General features: G+C 45.9%; 2 protein-coding genes across 2 annotated transcripts; one reads left to right on the top strand and one right to left on the bottom strand.

Annotated features, from left to right (window-relative positions):
• On the bottom strand, positions 1-3,075 carry LOC133138604 (green-sensitive opsin-1-like). The gene is given in 6 exon segments (XM_061257505.1): positions 1-141; positions 576-815; positions 1,169-1,328; positions 1,431-1,548; positions 2,640-2,733; positions 2,884-3,075. Coding segments are annotated over 6 exon segments (945 nt in total).
• A 1,171-nt stretch (positions 3,076-4,246) lies between these two features.
• fbxw12 (F-box and WD repeat domain containing 12) lies at positions 4,247-18,644 on the top strand. Its single transcript, XM_061256648.1, has 10 exons — positions 4,247-4,626; positions 4,916-4,953; positions 7,288-7,451; positions 9,542-9,657; positions 10,137-10,343; positions 14,234-14,398; positions 15,852-16,062; positions 17,073-17,254; positions 17,540-17,670; positions 18,153-18,644. The coding sequence occupies exons 1-10, from the start codon at positions 4,528-4,530 to the stop codon at positions 18,250-18,252; spliced, it is 1,413 nt and encodes a 470-aa protein (XP_061112632.1). The 5' UTR covers positions 4,247-4,527; the 3' UTR covers positions 18,253-18,644.
• Positions 18,645-22,705: the final 4,061 nt, after the last annotated feature.

Below are 22,705 nucleotides of genomic sequence, written 5' to 3'. Positions count from 1 at the left end.
TCAACCTAACTCATCCATGAGGTCCGGGTCTAGTTTTGAAGTGTTGCAGAGGCAAGAAATTGCTGCAGAAGTTGAATTTGGCGGGGCCGAGGGAGGATGCTCTTCCCCGGGCACTGGGTCTTGTAGCTCCATCGGAGCTCGCTACGAGAGGGTCGGCGGCAGAGGAGGAACGCGCGAGGTCCTCCTCTGCGCCGACCCTCTTGTAGCGAGCTCCGATGGAGCCCCATAAGACCCGCTGCCTGGGTAAGGGCGTCCTCCAGACAGGCTGGTTTGAGTATCTCAGAAACTGCTGATCACCTGGTATTGTCACGCACACACGATTGCAAAGAATGGTGCAAAAAACGAAAAAAAAAAACAGTAAGCAGTAGTTCTGCAGACAGAAACACCTCGTTAATGAGAGAGATCAGAGGAGAAGGACCACACATTACAACAGTGACATGCAGAAGAGCAAATCTGAACACACAACTCATCATAACTCTAAGTGGATAGGCAACAGCAGAAGTCTAAAGAATTAGTCTAATAAATACCTAATAAAGTTCCCACTGAGTGTATATTCCCATGAAAGCTAAGCTCACCTGTTTGTTTAGGAGCACATAGATGATGGGGTTGAAAATGGCTGAGGTCTTGGCGAAGAAGGCTGGTACAGCCATGCTCTGGGCAGAGAATGCCATTCCCTTGTTCATGAAGATGTAGCCAGCATAGCTAGCATAGGGGCACCAGGCCAACAGGAAGCCAAAAACCATCAAGATGACCATGCGTGTCACTTCCTTCTCTGCTTTCTGGGTGGAGGCAGATTCCTGCTGTTGAGCTGCAGCCTGGGAAGAGAGAGGATAGGACAGACAAACAGGGTCAAAATTGTCGTACAAGAGTGAATCATCTAAGCACCCAGGAAATTGTTCAGTTTGGTACAGCTACATTATAATGCCCATCTATACTGTTAGCCACATAAAACAATATGTTTGTACCTTCTTATTTTGTAAAATGAAAATTATCCTTTAAAACAATATAGCAGCTAGTATAAAAGGTAGTATGTGTAATGTAACTACCACATTAAATATTTTCAGGGCGCTCTCTCTCAGGGCTCAGACTGGAAGCGACAGCAATGGCTTCACATCTCAAAACAGTTGTTTGCTCCCACTTGCCCTGACAAATTTAGTGTGATTCTTACCGCCTTGACTGTGCAGACCAGGCTGCCATATGTGAAGAAAATGAGGAAGACACAGAAGTGGCAGCTGAACATGTACATCACAAAGGACTCATTGTTGTAGTCTGGGTTGAGGGTGTATTAATCAGGCCCTCAGGAGCATTGCAGGCCCTCAGGAATGTACCTGTGTTGGAAGGGAGGAAAGTACAGATCTTGTGAGCTGTAAGTGATATAAAAATACAAATACAGTGTGGGCTGCTGATTTATCATCAAATGTCTGACCTACCGGGACCAGCCAACAAGGGGTGGGGCAGCACCTGACATAGCCATTATCCAGGTGAATACAATGCCAATCATAGCATGGGTGGCGGTGAATTTGAAGCTGCCCATGGGTTTGCAGACCACTGAGACGGGTGCGTGGGGGTTGGACCCAAAATGCACGACTCAGAAACAATAGTAATATAAAGACCCCTCAGGGCTTTATTCGGGACGAATCCCAGGAGAGTAGTCAACACAAGCAAAGTCCATACACGTAGATCCAGCCAAACAAAAAGTAAACAAACAAAAAGCACGGTGCCGAGGGAAGAGGCAAACTCGTAGTCGGTAAACGTGCAGGGAGGTCCGGTAGCAGGAGAGCTGTCAGCGGGGCTGAAGTACAGGCGGACGGCAGGCAGAGTCGTAGTCGAGGGCGGTGCGGAAGTCGAAACCATAAAACAATCAACGAGGCAAAAGTACAAAGACGGTAGGCGAGGACGTGGTCAAAAACAAGCGGTGGTCAACAAAACAGAAATCAATAAACTATGGTCGGTAAACAGGCTTGGATCGTAACGTGTAATCAATAATAGAAATGCTCAAGAGTTGCTTTGGAGTTCAAGAGGCAGACAATTTCGCGAAGAACAGTTGCGCGACTGGGCTATAAATGCGGGTGTAGACAGGTGTAGACAATTAGTTAGAGCGTAGCAAGGAAATGGAAAACAGGTGCGATGGATGACAAGTTTAACAAGGAGATTAGTAATCGTTAGTAATAAACCTATCCTGCCCTAGCATTAGTAAATTAGTAAATAACATGCACGAGAAACGTAAGGTAACATGAACACATGATTAGTCTTGTTAGTTTCTACCCAATCCTGATCTAGCGTTAGTCGTTTTAGTAAATAGACAAATGGAAATAATTAGGGAGTGAATGACAGAAGGAGCGAGAGAGAAAAGGCGGAACGCAAGGTTTGCGGAAAGACATGTAAAAGTGTATGCATAAACAACGACCAGTTAACGTAACAATAAACATAAATCAAAACATAATACAAAACGAAACTAAGACGATAACCATTCAACATAACAAGGTAATATAATCGTAACGAAACATAACTAGACATGACGAGAAAATAAATCGTAACAAGAAATAAACTAAACAACATGACGAACCTAGACTAACATAATACATGATAAGACACTACGTGACTAAGACAACATGAATTAACATAAAACATGGCGAGACAGACCTGAAACGTGACAACCACTATGTATCTCTCAACGGCCAGTGCCACCAGGGACCAGAGAGCCACCTCACCTGTGCATGAAAAGCAAGATGACTCAAAATTAAAGTATTTCAATTAATTTATTTTAAGCAGGGATGTCTGACCTGAGTTGTAATTCCCCTTAATTGATTATTTTCTAAACACACATCCAGCAAGGTGTAAACATGCTAGAATAGAATGGGAGGATGGGGTTAGGGGTGTTGCCACAGTGACCACGGTCCCCTCTGCATGTGGTTCTCCAGGGTTGTTGTGGGACTGGTTCCAGTTCCCAGTTGTCGTGGTGTCTCGGGGCCCTTTCAGGTCATGTGGTGTCATGTGGTTGCGTGTCGATGCAGGGCTTCCGGGGAGCATGTCTGCCCCAGCGTTGCGTGTCGATGCAGGGCTTCCGGGGAGCATGTCTGCCCCAGCGTTGCGTGTCGATGCAGGGCTTCAGGGGAGCATGTCTGCCCCAGCGTTGCGTGTCGATGCAGGGCTTCCGGGGAGCATGTCTGCCCCAGCGTTGCGTGTCGATGCAGGGCTTCAGGGGAGCATGTCTGCCCCAGCGTTGCGTGTCGATGCAGGGCTTCCGGGGAGCATGTCTGCCCCAGCGTTGCGTGTCGATGCAGGGCTTCCGGGGAGCATGTCTGCCCCAGCGTTGCGTGTCGATGCAGGGCTTCCGGGGAGCATGTCTGCCTCAGTGACAGCCACTCCCCTCTGGACCTGGTCCCGGGGCGTGGCACTTGTGGTGCAGGTTGCAGGTGTGGGTGGCGCATAGTCCACCCCAGCTGCAAATGTGTTGCTTGTGGAGACGGGTTGTGGATCTTCTAGGCATGAGGACAAGGGCAATTGTATCCATTGGTATGTCCAGCGTGTGGGGGTGTGATCTTCCTGCAGGCAGTTCCCCATCAGCTTCTCAATGATGTCCATAAGGGAGGCTGGCCTCACCACTGTGGTGTTCTGCAGATGATGCATCCTCTAGATCAGTGGTTCTTAACCTGGGTTAACCCCAGGGGGTTCGATAAAAGCATAGGTATATATTTTATTTTCCAATAAAATATATACCTATGTTTTGAAGAAATCATATTTTATTTTTCCAATTACGAAGGGTTCGGTGAATGCCCTGATGAAGCTTGCAGGGTTCAGTACCTCCAATAAGGTTAAGAACCACTGCTCTAGATGATCCCAAAGAGGATCCTGGTTGCTCCTGCAAAAGCGTTTTTGTTTTTCGTACAAGCGGCGATTCAGGGTTCGACCCAATTGAAAAATGTAAAAAAATATTACAAAAGGAAACATTTTGGTTCTAAAAGCGTAATAGTTTTCCACCGTCCAGTCTTCCAATATTGATAGGGATATAAAACTTTCTCTCTAAAGAGAGAAACTTTCTACTTACTCTTTCTTTCATTGATACATTCAACAGACTATATTTTTATAATAGTATTATTTTCCTGTTTTTTTTTTTTTAAACCTGTTTTTGTGTTTTGCACTTCTGAGCCACTGTCGGTTGCTAACATAATGGCCTGCTTAAGACACCACTACACAGTGTCCTTTCTGAGACGCCGTAGTAAAACTGTTTTTTGAAAGACGGAAGATAGTTTCGTGATTATTTACATGGGCGTGATTATAGAAGAGAGCTGACAATATTAATTATTTTATTATATATAAATAATACACAATATTATTTTCGACCATTTGGATTTCTAACCGTGTCGGTTAGTTAGTACAGCACACATGATTTCATACAAATACCTAAAACGCAGTCATTTATTAAACATTCATTGCAGGTTCAGGATTATCCTGTGAACAAGCTAAATTAAGAGTTTGTCTAGCAAAACAAAGTGCAATTTGCTGTATCTTGGTAAAAGGCTTATCATGGATTTTGATTCCTCCAATCTTTCTTTGGATTGCTTGATTCTTATTTTCTCATACTTCGATGAAGATGATTTAATAAGAGCTTCCGGGGTCTGTAAGGTAAGAAAAAGAATACATTGAAACTTTCTATTTTTATAAGTAGCTAGCTAGAAAGAATGTTTCATATTCGAATCCTTCCTATCTAGCTTGATATCTAGCTTCCACTGCCACAAGTCAGGTAGTCTACCGCCAGGTTACAATATATTCAGGACGAACTGCGGTTCTTTAACTGTACCTTTGCGATAACATGCTAATTTGACAAACAATGAGCAGGTTTCTGCTGTGTTTTGTCCGCTAACATGCTTTCCTTTTTTTATAATTCCTAACTCAATTCCGGCTCCATACGAAGTTTTGGCATGAAGCTGCGGTAACGCCATGGTTGTGGAGGTGAGTTTTTATTTCTATGGCATTAGTGAACTGGGAAACCTGCAGCTAAAGCCTGCACGTCGCCAACATTTTCAATGTTGTAAAACAGAAATCTAGCAACGGAGAAAATAAAATCTGACGAATAAACAGACTGTGAATAACAGTATAACAGTACTGCAAGAGTTAGCCTACAGTCTGCTGAAAATAAGATCTGAAAATAAGAGTCCTTGGCATTTGCAATTGTCACGTTTTTCACAAGATCTGAGATCTAGGTTAAAAAGTTTACAAACAGTAGGCTATATGAATTTAGTCCAGAGAAATTTCGTATGTCCTATTATTAGGAAGACTGTCGCAAAGACACTTTACAGAGTAACACAGGAGAGACTTAAACATATCATCCCTAAGCCCCCAATAGCATATGAGGTACAAAACCGTGGCGAGAAACTCCTCGATGGGAAGAAATATTGGGAGGAACCCAGCTATAGGGGCATTCCCCTCCTCCGCTGCCCGATAGGTTTAATGTGTGAAACTAGTAGGTAAACTAGAAAGTGCATACGGAGGGATGTAGAGTCTGGAGTTCAGAGACTAGAGGGAATTTCACACGATTAATTTTAATTTACACTGACTGTCTAGCTGCCAATTTCATTTACGCATGTCCACCGCCTATCGGGTGCATAATGTACTATGCAGCACATGGATGAATTTCTGCTGCCCTCTAGTGGTCAACTCTAAATATAGCAATGCATCATCAGCCATTGACGAGTGGCTTCAGATCCACCATCACGCCAGTACATGGCTTTGCATTACATTTTTTACATTATTGGCATTTGGCAGACGCTCTTATCCAGAGCGACGTACAGTTGATTAGACTAAGCAGGAGACAATCCTCCCCTGGAGCAATGCAGGGTTAAGGGCCTTGCTCAAGGGCTGTGAGGATCTTATTGTGGCTACACTGGGATTAGAACCACCGACCTTGCGTGTCCCAGTCATTCACCTTAACCACTACGCTACAGGCCGCCCTCTACACACATTACTTGTTCTTCCTTATTAGGTAATTTCATTTTAGAATACTTGGTGTGACTACCCTTTGCCTTCAAACCAGCATCAATTCTTCTAGGTACACTTGCACTTGTCAGGGATTTTGTTGGCATATAGTCAGGTGTCTGATTAAGCAATTATACCAAACGGGAGCTAATGATAATCAATTTGATATGTAGGTTGAAACACAATCATTAACTGACACAGAAACTGCTGCATAGGGGGGTTAAACCTGGCTGAGGAACAGCCTAACTCTGCTCCCAAGGTGAGGTTGCTGAAGACAGTTTAATGTCAGAATCATACACCATGGCAAGACTGAGCACAGCAACAAGACACAAGGTAGTTATACTGCATCAGCAAGGTCTCTCCCAGGCAGAAATTTCAAGGCAGACAGGGGTTTCCAGTTGTGCTGTCCAAGCTCTGTTGAAGAAGCACAAAGAAACGTGGTCGGCCAAGGAAACTTAGTGCAGCAGATGACAGACACATCATGCTTACTTCCCTTCACAATCAGAAGATGTCCAGCAGTGCCATCAGCTCAGAATTGGCAGAATCCAGTGGGACCCATGTACAGCCATCTACTGTGTGGAGAGGTCTGGTCAGAAATGGTCTTCATGGAAGAACTGTGGCCAAAAAGCCATACCTCAGATGTGGAAACAGGCCAAGCGACTCAACTATGCACGAAAACACAGGAAACTGGAGTGCAGAAAAATGGCAGCAGGTTCTCTGGGCTGATGAGTCAAAATGTGAAATATTTGGCTGTAGCAGAAGGCATTTTGTTCGCTGAAGGGCTGGAGAATGGTACAGAATGAGTGCCTGCAGGCAACAGTGAAGCATGGTGGAGGTTCCCTGCATGTTTGGGGCTGCATTTCTGCAAATGGAGTTGTGGATTTGGTCAGAATTAATGGTCTCCTCGATGCTGAGAAGTAAAGGCAGATACTTATCCATCATGCAATACCATCAGGGAGGCATCTGATTGGCCCCAAATTTATTCAATGTCATTAAGAAGCGTAAATAAGAACAAGGAGGAGAAGTGATGGTATGGCCCCCACAGAGCCTACATGAAGAGACAGAAGCATTTGAGGCTGCCTTAGTTCTCTAAGATGGAACAACCTACCCGCCGAATTCCAAAAACTGTGCAACTATACCTAGAAGAATTGATGCTGTTCTGAAGCTGTTCTTCTGTTCATTCACTTCTTCTGTTTATGCATTTTGTTAATTGATAAAAAATAAACTATAGAGATACTTGTGTTTTTAAAATGGCAGTTCTACTAATGGCTATTGGCAACAGTACTGACATGTGAAACATTCTTCACCCAGACAGATGAGTCTACAGCGGTGGACTTTCTGCAATGTGACACGCTCAGAGTGTGGCAAAGGAAGCTGGAAGACCTACTACTTACAGCGGTCCCGGTTAGAGCACAACATGGAGACCGGGCGGTCAGGGGCCGACTACACCTGCCGGAGCCTGAGAGGGCACACTGGTAGGGCTGGGCGATGTAGCCGTCGCGGTATAACTATTTTGTTTTTGTAAGCGCAGTAACAATTATCTCCGGCATGCGGTGTTAGATTTTCTTTCAATGTTGATATGACAGCAACAGGACCACACTTGTTTCCGTGTGGTAGATAAAAAGGATGAAGAGCGAAAACGTAAGCGATGTGTTTTTCAAAGCTAATAGGTAAGTTAACCAACATCGAATAGATAGATAGAAGTGATGTTTTTTTCTGCCCCGGAAGCATTTCACTTAGATGTGTTACCGTATGAAGTATGACTGAAGACGAAAGAAGGAACAAACCTACCGCCACCTGCCAGACATGGTTGTTATTGCGATAAAAAAAGATATATATATTCGATGTACCGCCATAGCTATATCGCGCAGCCCGATATGAGTTTAATGTTCTTGTAGCAAATTTACAATTCTTGTACAATTTCATTTTGAGTTATATGACAGTAACATCTTATTTCTTTTTAAATTACACCAGTTTCAGTCATATTTGCAATACCTGTCTTGAAACATTCATTTTCATGTCGTGTGTGTGCGTGGTGTTAATTAGGCCGTAGCCCACTATTCTTTCTACCTTGTTATGCATTAATTTAGCCCACTGGATGCATGCAGAGTGGTGCTTATAACAAGGCTAGATGAGTCATAGACCGGATGCATAAATTATCTTGAGCGTAAGTGAAATAGTGTCATTGTTTAAAACAAAAGCACTTGTATGTAAAAGCGTCACAGTGACCGCGATTGTGGAAGTACTCTAACAGTTTTTGTTTGTTGATGCATTTGTGTAGCCACCATTTGGTTCACGATTTGGATATTTGAACAAAAATATGTTGTGTCATGTCATATGGTGAGCTGTATCTAGAAATAATATGAGCATGAGTTATTGTAGACGAACAGGTTGTATTTCAACCGTAGACCATACATTTTTATAAATCACCCTTGTGACATGCAAGTATTAAGGTTTGACTGTAATACAGGTTGTCGTGGTAACGCTAAAACCTTTATAGTAACGCTAAAGACATTCTAACAGTAGAGTGTTGGAACCCACTGATTGGCTGGGCCGTCTTCACTCATGACTCACAGGTAAAGGGAGAAGGTGGAAAACAACTAAGCCCCGCCCACTCTCGCAACCTTGCCAAAACATTCCTTCAAGATGGCGCTGCCCATAACATTGAGCCAGCGATCGGAAGAGAGTGACGGTGAAATGAGGCTTTGTGAACCATTGAAGCTTTCCAGCCAATTGTATCGCAGATAGGTTAATTTCTAGAGGCCTCAAGTGCACACTAGTGACACCTGCTGGTAAAATAATGTACAGCTGGTGAATAATCACGTACTACATGCCATAGCTCAGATGCCTCCTGCATCTTCACCTGCCCTCCAGGAATGGAGTTGCCCATCCCTGGTCTAAACTGAGAGTTGCTCCAACGGACCTGTTTCAGTTAAGATAGCCTTTCCCCAAATCCCCTGGACTGAGTTGAAAAATATAATTTGTTATTGTATCTTGTATCTAGGTGGCACGGATGGTGCAGTGGGTAGCACTGCCGCCTCACAGCAAGGAGGTCCTGGGTTCGAATCCCCGTCGGCCGGGGCCTCTCTGTGCGGAGTTTGCATCTTCTCCCCGTGTCTGCGTGGGTTTCCTTCGGGTACTCCGGTTTCCTCCCACAGTCCAAAGACATGCACGTTAGGCTGATTGGAGAGTCTAAATTGCCCGTAGGTATGAGTGTGTGAGTGAATGGTGTGTGCCCTGCGATAGACTGGCGACCTGTCCAGGGTGTATTCCTGCCTTTCGCCCAATGTATGCTGGGATAGGCTCCAGCCCCCCTGCGACCCTGATCGGGATAAGCGGGTTCAGATAATGGATGGATGGATCTTGTATCTAACTGACTAATCCTAAGCCCCGAACACTTGAACACGTGAAGACATGAACACTTTGTTTGACTCAGAGTACTGAACTGCCCTTTTAAAATCCATGATGATGCAGTCCAAAACTGTGTTCAACTGACATGGCAATTACTGAATCATCATAGAGTGCACTTGATTAAGATGCTGCCTTTTTCTTTTTGACCTCGTAGGGAGTGTAGTTGGTTTGGTTTACCTGGTGGGAAGTGAGGCTGATGTTTCGGGCTCTGCGTCGGTGGTCTGCAGCGCGTCCACGGACGGGACGGTCCGGGCTTGGGACGTCCAGCAGGTAGGCGGATCGCTCTTATGCGTGATGTCATACAGTGCGTGATGTCATACAGTCGGGAGGGTGATGCGTGGCACTAAATCTTCTGAGCTCTTGAATACCTGGTGAATTTCATCATTTATTTGGAATATTCTTTATTCACAAAATAAAAGTTATCTCCCTTTCTGCTGGTGCTCAGTTCAATCCTACAGAATCTCAGTTTGGTAAACATCAAAAAGAGCAATACCCTTTTGAAATATTATAATGCTATTTTCCCCGGTACCTCAAATTGAAACAATGTACTATTCCCTGTTTTTATTCTTTCAACTAATTTGTTAGGAATGTGTATTTGTGTATGTTTTTCTTCTCCCGTCTTTATTTATTTTTTCCTCATAAGTACATTATTTGTAATTAATCTTGCTGTATATGATTAGCTAACTTTCTTTTTATACTCTTTGTCAAAAAAAAAAAGGTACTAAATCTCCTTGTTGTGCTGTTATCAGGGGGTCCAGCTGTGGGCCACGCCTGCTCAGAGCCCTCTGTGTGAAATCACCCTGGATCCCAAACTGGGGACCCTGTTCACCTCGGACACCACCGGGAGGGTGTCGGCCTGGGACGGGCTCTCCGGGAGGGAAGTGGCCACCTTCTCCACCTCCTCCTCCGGATGCAGGCTGCTGGCCTACAGCACAGAGGGGCGCTCTGTCCTCGTGGTGAGCGTCTCTACTGGCCTACAGCACAAAGGGGCGCTCTGTCCTCGTGGTGAGCGTCTCTACGCTCTGCTGTGGTCTCTGCTGGCCTACAGCACAAAGGGGCGCTCTGTCCTCGTGGTGAGCGTCTCTGCTGGCCTACAGAACAGAGGGCCACTCTGTCCTCGTGGTGAGCGTCTCTACTGGCCTACAGCACAGAGGGCTGCTCTGTCCTCGTGGTGAGCGGCTCTACTGGCCTACAGCACAGAGGGCCGCTCTGTCCTCGTGGTGAGCGTCTCTACTGGCCTACAGCACAGAGGGCCGCTCTGTCCTCGTGGTGAGCGTCTCTACTGGCCTACAGCACAGAGGGCCGCTCTGTCCTCGTGGTGAGCGTCTCTACTGGCCTACAGCACAGAGGGCCGCTCTGTCCTCGTGGTGAGCGGCTCTACTGGCCTACAGCACAGAGGGGCGCTCTGTCCTCGTGGTGAGCGTCTCTACTGGCCTACAGCACAGAGGGGCGCTCTGTCCTCGTGGTGAGCGGCTCTACTGGCCTACAGCACAGAGGGGCGCTCTGTCCTCGTGGTGAGCGGCTCTACTGGCCTACAGCACAGAGGGGCGCTCTGTCCTCGTGGTGAGCGTCTCTGCTGGCCTACAGCACAGAGGGGCGCTCTGTCCTCGTGGTGAGCGGCTCTACTGGCCTACAGCACAGAGGGGCACTCTCTCCTCGTGGTGAGCGGCTCTACGCTCCGCTGTGGTCTCTGCTGGCCTACAGAACAGAGGGCCACTCTGTCCTCGTGGTGAGCGTCTCTACTGGCCTACAGCACAGAGGGCCGCTCTGTCCTCGTGGTGAGCGTCTCTACTGGCCTACAGCACAGAGGGCTGCTCTGTCCTCGTGGTGAGCGTCTCTACTGGCCTACAGAACAGAGGGGCGCTCTCTCCTCGTGGTGAGCGGCTCTACTGGCCTACAGAACAGAGGGCCGCTCTCTCCTCGTGGTGAGCGTCTCTGGGCTCCGCTGTGGTCGGCACCATGCAGCAACCCTACCGGGGTCTCAAATACCGTTCTGTGCTCCACTGATCTTGCCTGGCGCAATTGAGCCTCCAAGAGGACCAGGTTTGCACTTTTTGAGAGTATTTTATAGGTTCCAATGTACTAGACAGGCTCAGTAAAGCAGAGAGAAGTATTTTAATCCAAAACAATTATGTATTTGACCCATGCCTGGCAGCAAACTAAACCCCTCTGAAGTCCCATTTCTGTCGCTAATAAAATACTAACTGAGCAAAAATACAAAAATATGGTACTATCGTATAGAATAATTCTCCTAATACAAATAATGATAAAGATCCCCTTGTAAAGCACTTCAAAAGGAAAAATAAGTATTTAAAATGTCGCCTTGTTCATCTTCAGTCTTCCCTATTGCATTCTTCTTCTAGTGTTTTTGTAGTCCTTGCGCAGCTTAGCACCATGGGAACAAACTCATTGCTCACTTGTCTCCTAAGATATTGAAAGGAATAGTTGGCTAAAATGTTTTCCAAATAAGTCATACTGATCTACCTCAGATGTACTACAGTTACTACTACATTACTACAGTAGCGTTATGCAAACAAGAGGTAAAAAAACAGTTCAGAAACATTATCCGTAAAAAATTTTGGCCGAATTGTTTTCCCCCAATTTTATTTGCATTACTGCTAAAACTCCTCTGTGGGTTTGAGGGTTAATGTAGTATCTTAATGGTGAGGGCACAAGCACTTGTGACTGCACTGACCAGTCACTATCATGCGCTACGTCTGAACTGGTCAACCTGCATGTGCTTATTTGCCATCTGCACATGCAGCCTCACTTGTGATTACTTAGTCTGTTCCACAAACTAATTAATTTGAGCTATAGCAAGTTCGTTCTAGCAAGCTAGCAATCCAGAAACTCAACTTCAGCAGTCTGTGACAAAGTTATTTATGAGTGAACATTATAAATGGTTAGAGAAATAGTCCAAGATGGCTGTTTTTTATTGAAGCCTCCTCTTCTCCTCAGATTCAGGCCAACTCAACATTCTTATCCTCTTCGACCTCAGTGCAGCTTTTGACACCATCAACCATGCCATTCTTCTCTCCCATTTGGAAACTTCCCTCAATATCATAGGCGCTGCCCTTTCCTGGCTTAAATTCTAAAGCTGTCACCAAAACCACTCACAACCTTTCCTTCACCATAAACAGTGCTCCCATCCCATCATATCCGTAACCTTGGAGTCATTTTTGACAATAACCTTTTCACAAACACATAAATCACAGAGCAAAAACTTTTTTCACCTCAAAAATATTGTCCGCTTCCGCCCGTTCCTCTCCTTCGCTGCTGCTGAAACCCTGATCCACGCCTTCATCACATCCCACATTGATTATCCCTGATCCACGCCTTCATCACAGCCCCCAGTGATTATCCCTGATCCACGCCTTCATCACATCCCACAGTGATTACCCCTGATCCACGCCTTCATCACATCCCCCAGTGATTATCCCTGATCCACGCCTTCATCACATCCTGCATTGATTATCCCTGATCCACGCCTTCATCACATCCTGCATTGATTATCCCTGATCATGCCTTCATCACATCCCCCAGTGATTATCCCTGATCCACGCCTTCATCACATCCCCCAGTGATTATCCCTGATCCATGCCTTCATCACATCCCACATTGATTATCTCTGATCCATGCCTTCATCACATCCCCCAGTGATTATCCCTGATCCACGCCTTCATCACATCCTGCATTGATTATTGCAACAGCATCCTCTATGGCACATCCTCCAAAATTCTCAATAAACTTTCAGCACATTCAGAACTCTGCAGCCTGGCTGCTTAGCTACTCCCGGTCCCGTGACCACATCACTCCTGTCCTTGAATCCCTCCAGTGGCTTCCAGTTAGACAACGACTTCAATTCAAACTCTTACTCATCACCAACCAGGCCCTCCACAACCAGGCTCTCCATAACCAGGCTCTCCATAACCAGGCTCTCCATAACCAGGCTCTCCACAACCGGCCTCTCCACAACCAGGCCCTCCATAACCAGGCCCTCCATAACCAGGCTCTCCATAACCAGGCCCTCCATAACCAGGCTCTCCACAACCAGGCTCTCCATAACCAGACTCTCCATAACCGGGCTCTCCATAACCAGGCTCTCCATAACCAGGCTCCCCCCTACCTCACCGACCTTCTCCACCAGCACACTCCCTCCCGCGACCTCCGTTCAGCAGATGCCAACCTGCTGTCCCCCCGTGCAGGACCAAGCCCCGAACCTGGGGCAGACAGGGCCTTCTCCATCGCAACCCCCTCCCTCTGGAACTCTCTCTCCAAATCCATCCGTGACTCTTCCTCTCTTTCCATTTTCAAAAACTCCCTCAAAACTCTTTTTAAAAACCTTTTTAAAGCTGCCTTTAATGCCTGATTGAATGTTTTCTTTTCTTTTTTTGTTGTTGTGCCATTTAATTGTATATTAACAATTGTATCACTTTTATGTAAAGCGTCTTTGAGTACCTGTGGGGCGACATGGCTCAGGCGGTAAGAGCAGTTGTCTGGCAGTCGGAGGGTTGCCGGTTCGATCCCCCGCCCGGGCTGTGTCGAAGTGTCCCTGAGCAAGACACCTAACCCCCAAATGCTCCTGACGAGCTGGTCGGCGCCTTGCATGGCAGCCAATCGCTGTTGGTGTGTGAGTGTGTGTATGAATGGGTGAATGAGAAGCATCAATTGTACAGTGCTTTGGATAAAGGCGCTATATAAATGCCAACCATTTACCTTGAAAAGTGCTCTATATATTACAGGCATTTGGCAGACACTCTTATCCAAAGAGACATACAGTTGATTAGACTAAGCAAATGATGCATTGTTATGAATGAACATTAAACTAAATCTTTTTCTTTTATAGGCTGGAACTGGCAGGGGTTCCCTCTACACTCTGACGAGCCCTTCCCTGTCGCAATTGTCACATCATGTGGTATTCGATACCTTCAAAATCGACCTCCTGAGTTCATCTCCCGACAGAAAATGGCTTTTAGCTGGGATACAGGGGAGCGCCGATACAAGCCCAAAGGTACTCTTATCGTCGCAGCAGACTACGGCCGAGGTGTTAAACGTAATGTTTCCCCAGTTTAGTCTACAGTGAGACAGGCTCGCTCCAGTTCAGGCTTCAGAGACACATGGCCGGATTTAGTAAAGGATCGCGTTTCAGACGCAACAGTGTTTCCCGCAGGGAAGATGGGGAAGCGATTACACCAAGGTACGACTTTCTGTGTTAATATTATCTGTAGGGTTGCCACATTTGATTTGTGAAAAACCGGGACATTTGACGCGCGACCGGGGGCGTTAAACCATATTTGCAAATATAGCCTAGTATGTTAACAGTTATAGGACTACCTATTGCCTCTCTTAAAAAGAAAACAAAAAAAACATAGGTTCTTCCCCTCTTCTGAGGATATTAAGGCACATATTAAATGCATTTTATAAAACCGACAAAATAAATCCTGAATAAATCAGAAGTATTAGGCGATTGCCTCTAGGCTAGTAGCTAGCTCAACTTTCCCACGGTGGGGTCGTTGAAGTGAATGCACGCACCAGACTGATAGCAGTTGCTAGGTGATAAGGTAAACTTTCGTATTTCTGCAATCAATTAAAACGAAGTATAGGCAAATGGCCAATCGTCGCTGTGTTTTACTCATTTTTACCTGTTTACAGACACGGGATTGGATGTCTAAACGTAAAGAGGTAACGTAACGTAAACGTAAACAGAATAGCAGTAGAAGAATCCGGTTTTATTTGGAACTATTTGGAAAGTAGAAAAAACCTGGACAATTCCTGTCCCGGGAAAGAATAGTCATTATCCGGGGCAGTCACTCAAAAAAGAGAACAATCCCGGGAAAACCAGAACGTGTGGCAAGCCTAATTATCTGTGTTACTATTCTTTCCTGGACCAACATCTTTGTTTTTTGCCCCGTAAGATTTTGTTTTGTTTTGTATGCCACATAACATCATCTTCCCCTTACATCTTCTACTGTTTGTTTTATTATATCCAATTAATTATTTTTTCATGGGATATCACTATTATGATACTAATTGTGTCCTCTGTGTTGGTGAATTCCTTCACTGTAATATGCTGTTGTGAAGCTGTATCTCATTGACCATTACCTATGTTTCTGTAAATCAAGTTTTAGTTTTCTTGTGGTTCCCTCACTACTTGTGTCTGCTTCCTCTGTATGTCTCAGTAGTCTGGATGTGTGAGCTTTTTATGGGTGTCTCCTATTGCAAAATTTCAAATGAGGGCATTCAAATGTGATTAATTGTGTAAATGTCTCCCAGTCTTGGTAAATCCGTCTTTAATGTGTCCGTATCTGTGATCACAACAGAGCCTCTGGGACTATTTCATTTTTTAAATCTGGCTCAGAGATACAAAGTGTTTCTGTAGTTTAGACATCAGAGACAGAGTGTTTCTGCCGTTTAGACATCAGAGAGACAGTGTTTCTCAGTCATTGTCCTGCTGCATTGCGCAGGTGTTCTTCAGTGAAAGTCTGAGCTGTCCCTCTGAGGATGACTCTCCACTGTGCCAGTCTCTGCCCATCTCCGGCTGCTGTGCTGCTGCCTTTCTTCCATCGGAACCAGCCAGACTGGTTCTGATCCACAATACCCACAACCGGAGCAACAATGCCCTCTCCGTCTTCAGCATCTCCCTGAAAAAATCCAAATATCAAGCGGACATTTTAGGTGAAGTTAATTTCCCTTTCACAAGATCACACATTTGAGGTAGCGATATAGTTTTGCGTGTGAACTTCTAATTTCAACTTTCAAAACAAGGTGTCACATGACAGTACTGCTGACGCATACATATATTCTGCTTTGTATCGGTGGTTATACGTTTATGGAACTGGGCTTGCAACTCCAAGGGTGGCTTTTCAAGTTGTAGGTGGGGCAGGTTACCTAACCTGAATCCTTTCAGTAAATATCCAGCTTTATAATTGGTATGTTTGGAATGCTAGCTGTTACACATGGCACAGAGTCTGTTAAATAACTAAAAGGAATATAAATGAATAATTCTCACTGCCAGCTAAATTAAAAATAGCAGAAAATATACCAAAGAATAGCACTGAAGCAGCTCTAGAGCAGGGGTGTCCTGCCCTGGGCGAAAAGGGCTGGTGTGGGTGCAGGCTTTTGCTATTGCCCTGCCCTAACACACCTGACTCTGCTGATCAAGGACCTGATTGAAGACAAAGGCTGTGTTCAAACCCGCATCCTAGCATACTAGCATACTAGCATACTATTCAATTTCAGGCAGATTTTCATTTAAATGTAGTATGAGTAGTACGCTAAGCATGTGTTTTTCGAACACAGCCAAAGATCAGCCAGAGATCAGCCAAAGATAAGCCAGAGATAAGTTAATCAGTTAAATCAGGTGTCATAGTGCTGGGCTGAAACAAAGACCTGCACCCACGTCAGCCTTTTTTCGAAAAGATTGGACACCCTTGTTCTTGGGTATTTTTAGACAGAAAAGGTGACCAGAAAAACCGGAAAATGCCTGTGGTGTCTCTCACGTGTCCAGATTTTATGTGAATCCCAAGCCTCAGCCAGTTCAAAACAAAAGTATGTAATCAAGCCACAGAATGAAGCAAGACATCAAAATAGCGTGCCATCGTCTATCATTAGTATTCCCCTCCATTTGCAGGTGCCTGTAATGGCGGGAGGAATTGATATTCATTCATTCTGTCCCTGTGTTTCAGTTCAGCAGGTCGAGACGTTTCAGCTGGCAGTTGGGACAAGGCAGCCTGACGTCCTCCTCCAAACCCAAGGGAGTGACACTCTACTGGTTGCCACGGCGAACACACTGAGAGTTTACACCTTGAAAGGCGTTCTGCTCGCCAGTTTCGAGGACCACACTCAACCCATTGCAGCACTTTGTGCAGTAAGACTCATTGATCCAGTTCATACCATTTGGTGTCCCATACAGGTCATTCCTGTCAAATATGTAATTGTTTTGGATTCAAATACTTTCCTACGCATTGTACAGAGCTTGTGTGGTGTATTGGAACGTACCTTCTGGTCCTCTTGGGTGGCTCAGTTGCACCAGGCAAGATCAATGGAGCACAGAAAACCATCAGAATCCAAAACGATTACGTGGTTGACCCAGGTTTGATACAGGTTGCTACAACCATCGTATTGCCCTGAGATTTTGACGGTTTTCGTTCAGGACAGTTTCCGCGTGGTGACCGCCTCTCGTGACCTCTCCCTGAGAGTGCTCACGTGGAAGAAGGAGACAAATACACAGCGAGCTCTACACAGCAAGTTCCATCTGCTGGGGGGGTCTCACACCATGTCCAGGTACCAAACCCCCGCCAGCCACAACTCAAACCACACATTTGAAATCTTAAATAAGGTCAAAGTAGCAGTTTTAAGACTACTATCATGTACACACGTAAATGGTAAATGGTTGGCATTTGTATAGCACCTTTATCCAAAGCGATGTACAATTGATACTTCTCATTCACACACACACACACACTCGCACACCAACGGCGACTGGTTGCCATGCAAGACCAGCTCATCAGGAGTATTTGGGGGTTAGGTGTCTTGCTCAGGGACACTTCGACACACAAACCGGGATCAAACCGGCAACCCTCCGACTGCCAGACGACTTCTTTTACCGCCTGAGCTAATGCCGCCCCACGTACCCACACAACAAGGAACCTCAACCCTGCATGTGGTTTTCCAGTTTTAATGGTGCAAGTGTTTGGTTACCACTTGGAAGCTGTGCTGTTTTAATAATGTAACTCTATGGTTACTGTCTATTTCCCCCCCCACAGAGGATTCACAAAAGTGGCTTGTGATTATGTCAGCATCGTGGCTTCAGTGCAGTCCGTGAACGGAAACGACGTTCTGAAGGCATACTCATTCAACTCCTGAGGTTACCGCAGGCCATCCCCGTGTTTCTGATGGAAGGAAAGGCAGCTCTGGTTTGACATTTGCTGCGTTTTCTGGAAAAGTAATCCACAAAAAATGTGATCATATCATCAACGTACTGACATGCAGTTTAGTCCAAATAAAATGAATCCTACATTCCTGTGGTGACAGGTATAAGCATTTAGCCTAAAGTGCTTTAAAATAAATAATACAGAAATGCATCCCTAATTGCAGCAATCTCACTGAATTAAATTATCAGTGATTTGTGTTTCCTTAGTATCCTGCTAAGCAAATAAGCACATGTTAGCAGATTAGACATTGCCTCTAAGGCATATTTATTCAAGCCAAATCTGGTGCATCAACAGGAATGGGAAATAAACTAATATTCAACTGTCTTGCAAAAGTCTGAAAAAACATGTATGCATACAAACACATTATATTCTCACATTAATTCATGTATGCACATACACTCAGTGAGCACTTTATTAGGTATTTATTAGACTTCTGCTTCTGTAGCCAAATGCTCTTCTGCATACCACTGTTGTAATCTGAGTTACCGTAGCCTTCCCGTCAGCTGTGACCCATCTCCTCTGACCGCTCTCATTTACAGTACATTTCTGCCCGCAGAACTGCTGCTCACTGGATGTTTTTTGTTTTTCACGCAATTCTCTGCAAATTCTAGTTGTGTGTGAAAACCCCAGGAGATCAGCAGTTTCTGACATACTCAATCCACCCTGTTTGGTACCAACAATCATTTCACTGTCAAAGTCACTTAGATTGCCTTTCTTCCCCATTCTGACATTTGGTCTGAAAAACAAGCTGAACCTCTTGACCACATCTGCATGCTTTTATGCTTTTAGTTGCTGCCACATGGTTGGCTGATGAAAGATTTACATGAACAAGCTGGTGTACAGGTCTACCTAATAAAGTGCTCACAGTGCATATTAATACATACTGTACATATTTAAAAGACTAAATTTGGTTACAGCCATGTTGTGTTGTCAGCAAGCACCCAACCCAGCCAATTCAGAACACATAAGGCACATTCTCCATGAAAGTTCAACAGAAAATGTGAAACTCTATAGAAGAAAAGGCATGTTAAAATTTTGGAACAAGGCAAGCGGTTTAACCCACACTAGCTTGTTATACTGTGCTGAGTTTTGTCCTGAATGATCTCAGGGTATCTGACCAAAAGCAAATTTCACACATAGAATCAACTATAGCATTCTTGTGCAAGGACTAATGATGAGAAGACACACAGCTGGCCACTAATCAGCTGTGCAATTACTTTTGCACCCATAAAATGGCGGTTGCAAATACCCCCAAAAAAGTCTGAACATGAAAAATGGCCGTCTTCTGCTATAGCCTTTCAAGAACAACAGACATTGATGCAAACCTTTTCTTTTGAGATGCATACCATTCGTAGATCATTCTCAAATGTATTTTATCCTTGTCCATCCAAGATGTAGGTGTGGTTTCAAGTACCAAAAAACAATGTCCAGTTTACATGTCCATGAGTTTTACCAAGAACAGGCTGTTTTAGTGACTGTCTTTAAGGCTCCGATTGGCTAAAAAACTGAATGCTATCTGTCCGTGTGCTTGGGGTTCTTCTGGCTACAAGGTGGGCCTTGCTGAAGGGGACATGAAAATGAGTTTATAGTACATCAAAAAGTTACACACTGTGCAGTATAAAATTTCAGTTTGATGATTGAGAAGGCCAGATTTTTGGGTCACAGCGATGTCATCTTTTTTCTTTTGCACTGGTGAACACTCGCCTTATGCATAGTGTCGTCAGCATGCAGCCTCAGGACACGGTAATAATGTTTCATATTCATAACCCAATATGATTTCTTCCTAGTAGTACACTATCCAGCACAGATCACTGAGTGAGATGTCATCTCAGCAAAGATACTTGGTGCGCTAAGTTTCATTTTAAGTTCAGTTCGCTGAAGTTCACTTGATGTTACCAATGCAGAACCTGGCAGTTGCTGCACCTCCTCAAGGAGTTGTGGCCGGAACAGCTGATGTTTCTCCCATGATAATTTACCAACAAGTTCCCAACCTGGGTCAATTACAGAATTGTTTCGGATTCAAATACTTTTCTGTGCTCAATTGATCTTGCCTGGTGCAGTCAAGTCAACCAAGAAGACCATTACATTACATTATAGTCATTTAGCAGACACTCTTATCTAGACCGACGTACAATATAGTGCAAATTAGAACCAGGGACCGGTGTGCTGAAGACCCTAGTGGGAAGTACAGTTATAGAGTGATCACATAGATAAAACTTTTAGCCTTGAAGAATAATCAGATAACTTTACAAGTAGCAATACTGCGGTTGGCAGCTAGAATACCCAGAATACTAAAACAATTATACACAAGTGCAGTTATTACCTATAGCATACACATAGCGTGCAAGGCTAATTATGACGGAGGCAGGGAGGGAAAGGTGCAGTCTGTGCTTGAGAGTAGTGAAAGACTGCTGTTCTGACGTCCACAGGAGGTCATTCCACCGCCGTGGGGCCAGAGCAGACAGCAGTCGTGACCGTGAAGTGCAGGTGTGACAAGGGGGAGGTGCCAGGCGTCCACAGGTAGTGGAACGGAGGGGTCTGGCTGGCATGTAGGGTCTGATGAGCTTTTGGGTATGTGCTGGGACTGGTCTGTTAACTGCCTGGTATGCAAGCACCGATGTTTTAAATTTGCCATCACAGGCAGTCAGTGGAGGTTGCTGAGCAGGGGGGTGACGTGAGAGTGGGGATGTTGAAGACCAGACGAGCCACAGCCTTCAGGGTCAGTTGTCAGGGTCTGATGGCGGATGCTGGAAGGCCAGCCAGCTAAGGGTTGCAGTAGTCCAGGCGGGACAGGACCATTGCTTAGAGAAGGAGCTGAGTGGAGTAAGTGGTTTATATTTCAGTACACCAGAAACGCTCAGTAAATCAATGTATATGAATCAAAAATAATGATTTTATTATTTACATATTTGACCCAGGTCTGATAAATTCCAATAACTTCTCTGAAATGAAAGGGCCTTTGCACAACCAGCCACGTTAACTTATTTGTGTTTGTATCCCTGGTGCACAACTGTGTGGTACATACTATAGTATTAAGCTCAGAAGCGGTAGAGTTTTCTCTTGCAGTGGCAGAAGTGAGCTGCAGCGGAAATTCTGGAATGATCCTCAGGAATGACGGAGAAGTGCCGGGCCTCGCTCAGGGCCCGTTCACTCGCTCAGGGCGTGTTCACTCGCTCAAGGCCCGTTCACTCGCTCAGGGCGTGTTCACTCGCTCAGGGCGTGTTCACTCGCTCAGGGCGTGTTCACTCGCTCAGGGTGTGTTCACTCGCTCAGGGTGTGTTCACTCGCTCAGGGTGTGTTCACTCGCTCAGGGCCCGTTCACTCGCTCAGGGCGTGTTCACTCGCTCAGGGTGTGTTCACTCGCTCAGGGCGTGTTCACTCGCTCAGGGTGTGTTCACTCGCTCAGGGCCCGTTCACTCGCTCAGGGTGTGTTCACTCGCTCAGGGCCCGTTCACTCGCTCAGGGTGTGTTCACTCGCTCAGGGTGTGTTCACTCGCTCAGGGCCCGTTCACTCGCTCAGGGCGTGTTCACTCGCTCAGGGTGTGTTCACTCGCTCGCTCAGAGTGTGTTCACTCGCTCGCTCAGGGTGTGTTCACTCGCTCAGGGTGTGTTCACTCGCTCGCTCAGAGTGTGTTCACTCGCTCGCTCAGGGTGTGTTCACTCGCTCGCTCAGAGTGTGTTCACTCGCTCGCTCAGGGCGTGTTCACTCGCTCAGGGTGTGTTCACTCGCTCGCTCAGAGTGTGTTCACTCGCTCGCTCAGGGTGTGTTCACTCCCTCAGGGTGTGTTCACTCGCTCGCTCAGAGTGTGTTCACTCGCTCGCTCAGGGTGTGTTCACTCGCTCGCTCAGAGTGTGTTCACTCGCTCGCTCAGGGTGTGTTCACTCCCTCAGGGTGTGTTCACTCGCTCGCTCAGGGTGTGTTCACTCGCTCAGGGTGTGTTCACTCGCTCGCTCAGGGTGTGTTCACTCGCTCAGGGTGTGTTCACTCGCTCAGGGTGTGTTCGCTCGCTCAGGGTGTGTTCACTCGCTCAGGGTGTGTTCGCTCGCTCAGGGTGTGTTCACTCGCTCAGGGCCCGTTCACTCGCTCAGGGTGTGTTCACTCGCTCAGGGCCCGTTCACTCGCTCAGGGTGTGTTCACTCACTCAGGGTGTGTTCACTCGCTCAGGGTGTGTTCACTCGCTCAGGGCCCGTTCACTCGCTCAGGGCGTGTTCACTCACTCAGGGTGTGTTCACTCGCTCAGAGTGTGTTCACTCGCTCAGGGTGTGTGTTCATTCGCTCAGGGTGTGTTCACTCGCTCAGGGTGTGTTCACTCGCTCAGGGTGTGTTCACTCGCTCAGGGCGTGTTCACTCGTTCAGGGCGTGTTCACTCACTCAGGGCGTGTTC

This window comes from Conger conger, chromosome 10 (assembly GCF_963514075.1).
Source record: "Conger conger chromosome 10, fConCon1.1, whole genome shotgun sequence".
NCBI lineage: Eukaryota > Metazoa > Chordata > Actinopteri > Anguilliformes > Congridae > Conger > Conger conger.
Note: the sequence above shows the minus strand (reverse complement) of the source record. Positions and strands in the feature narration are given on the sequence as shown.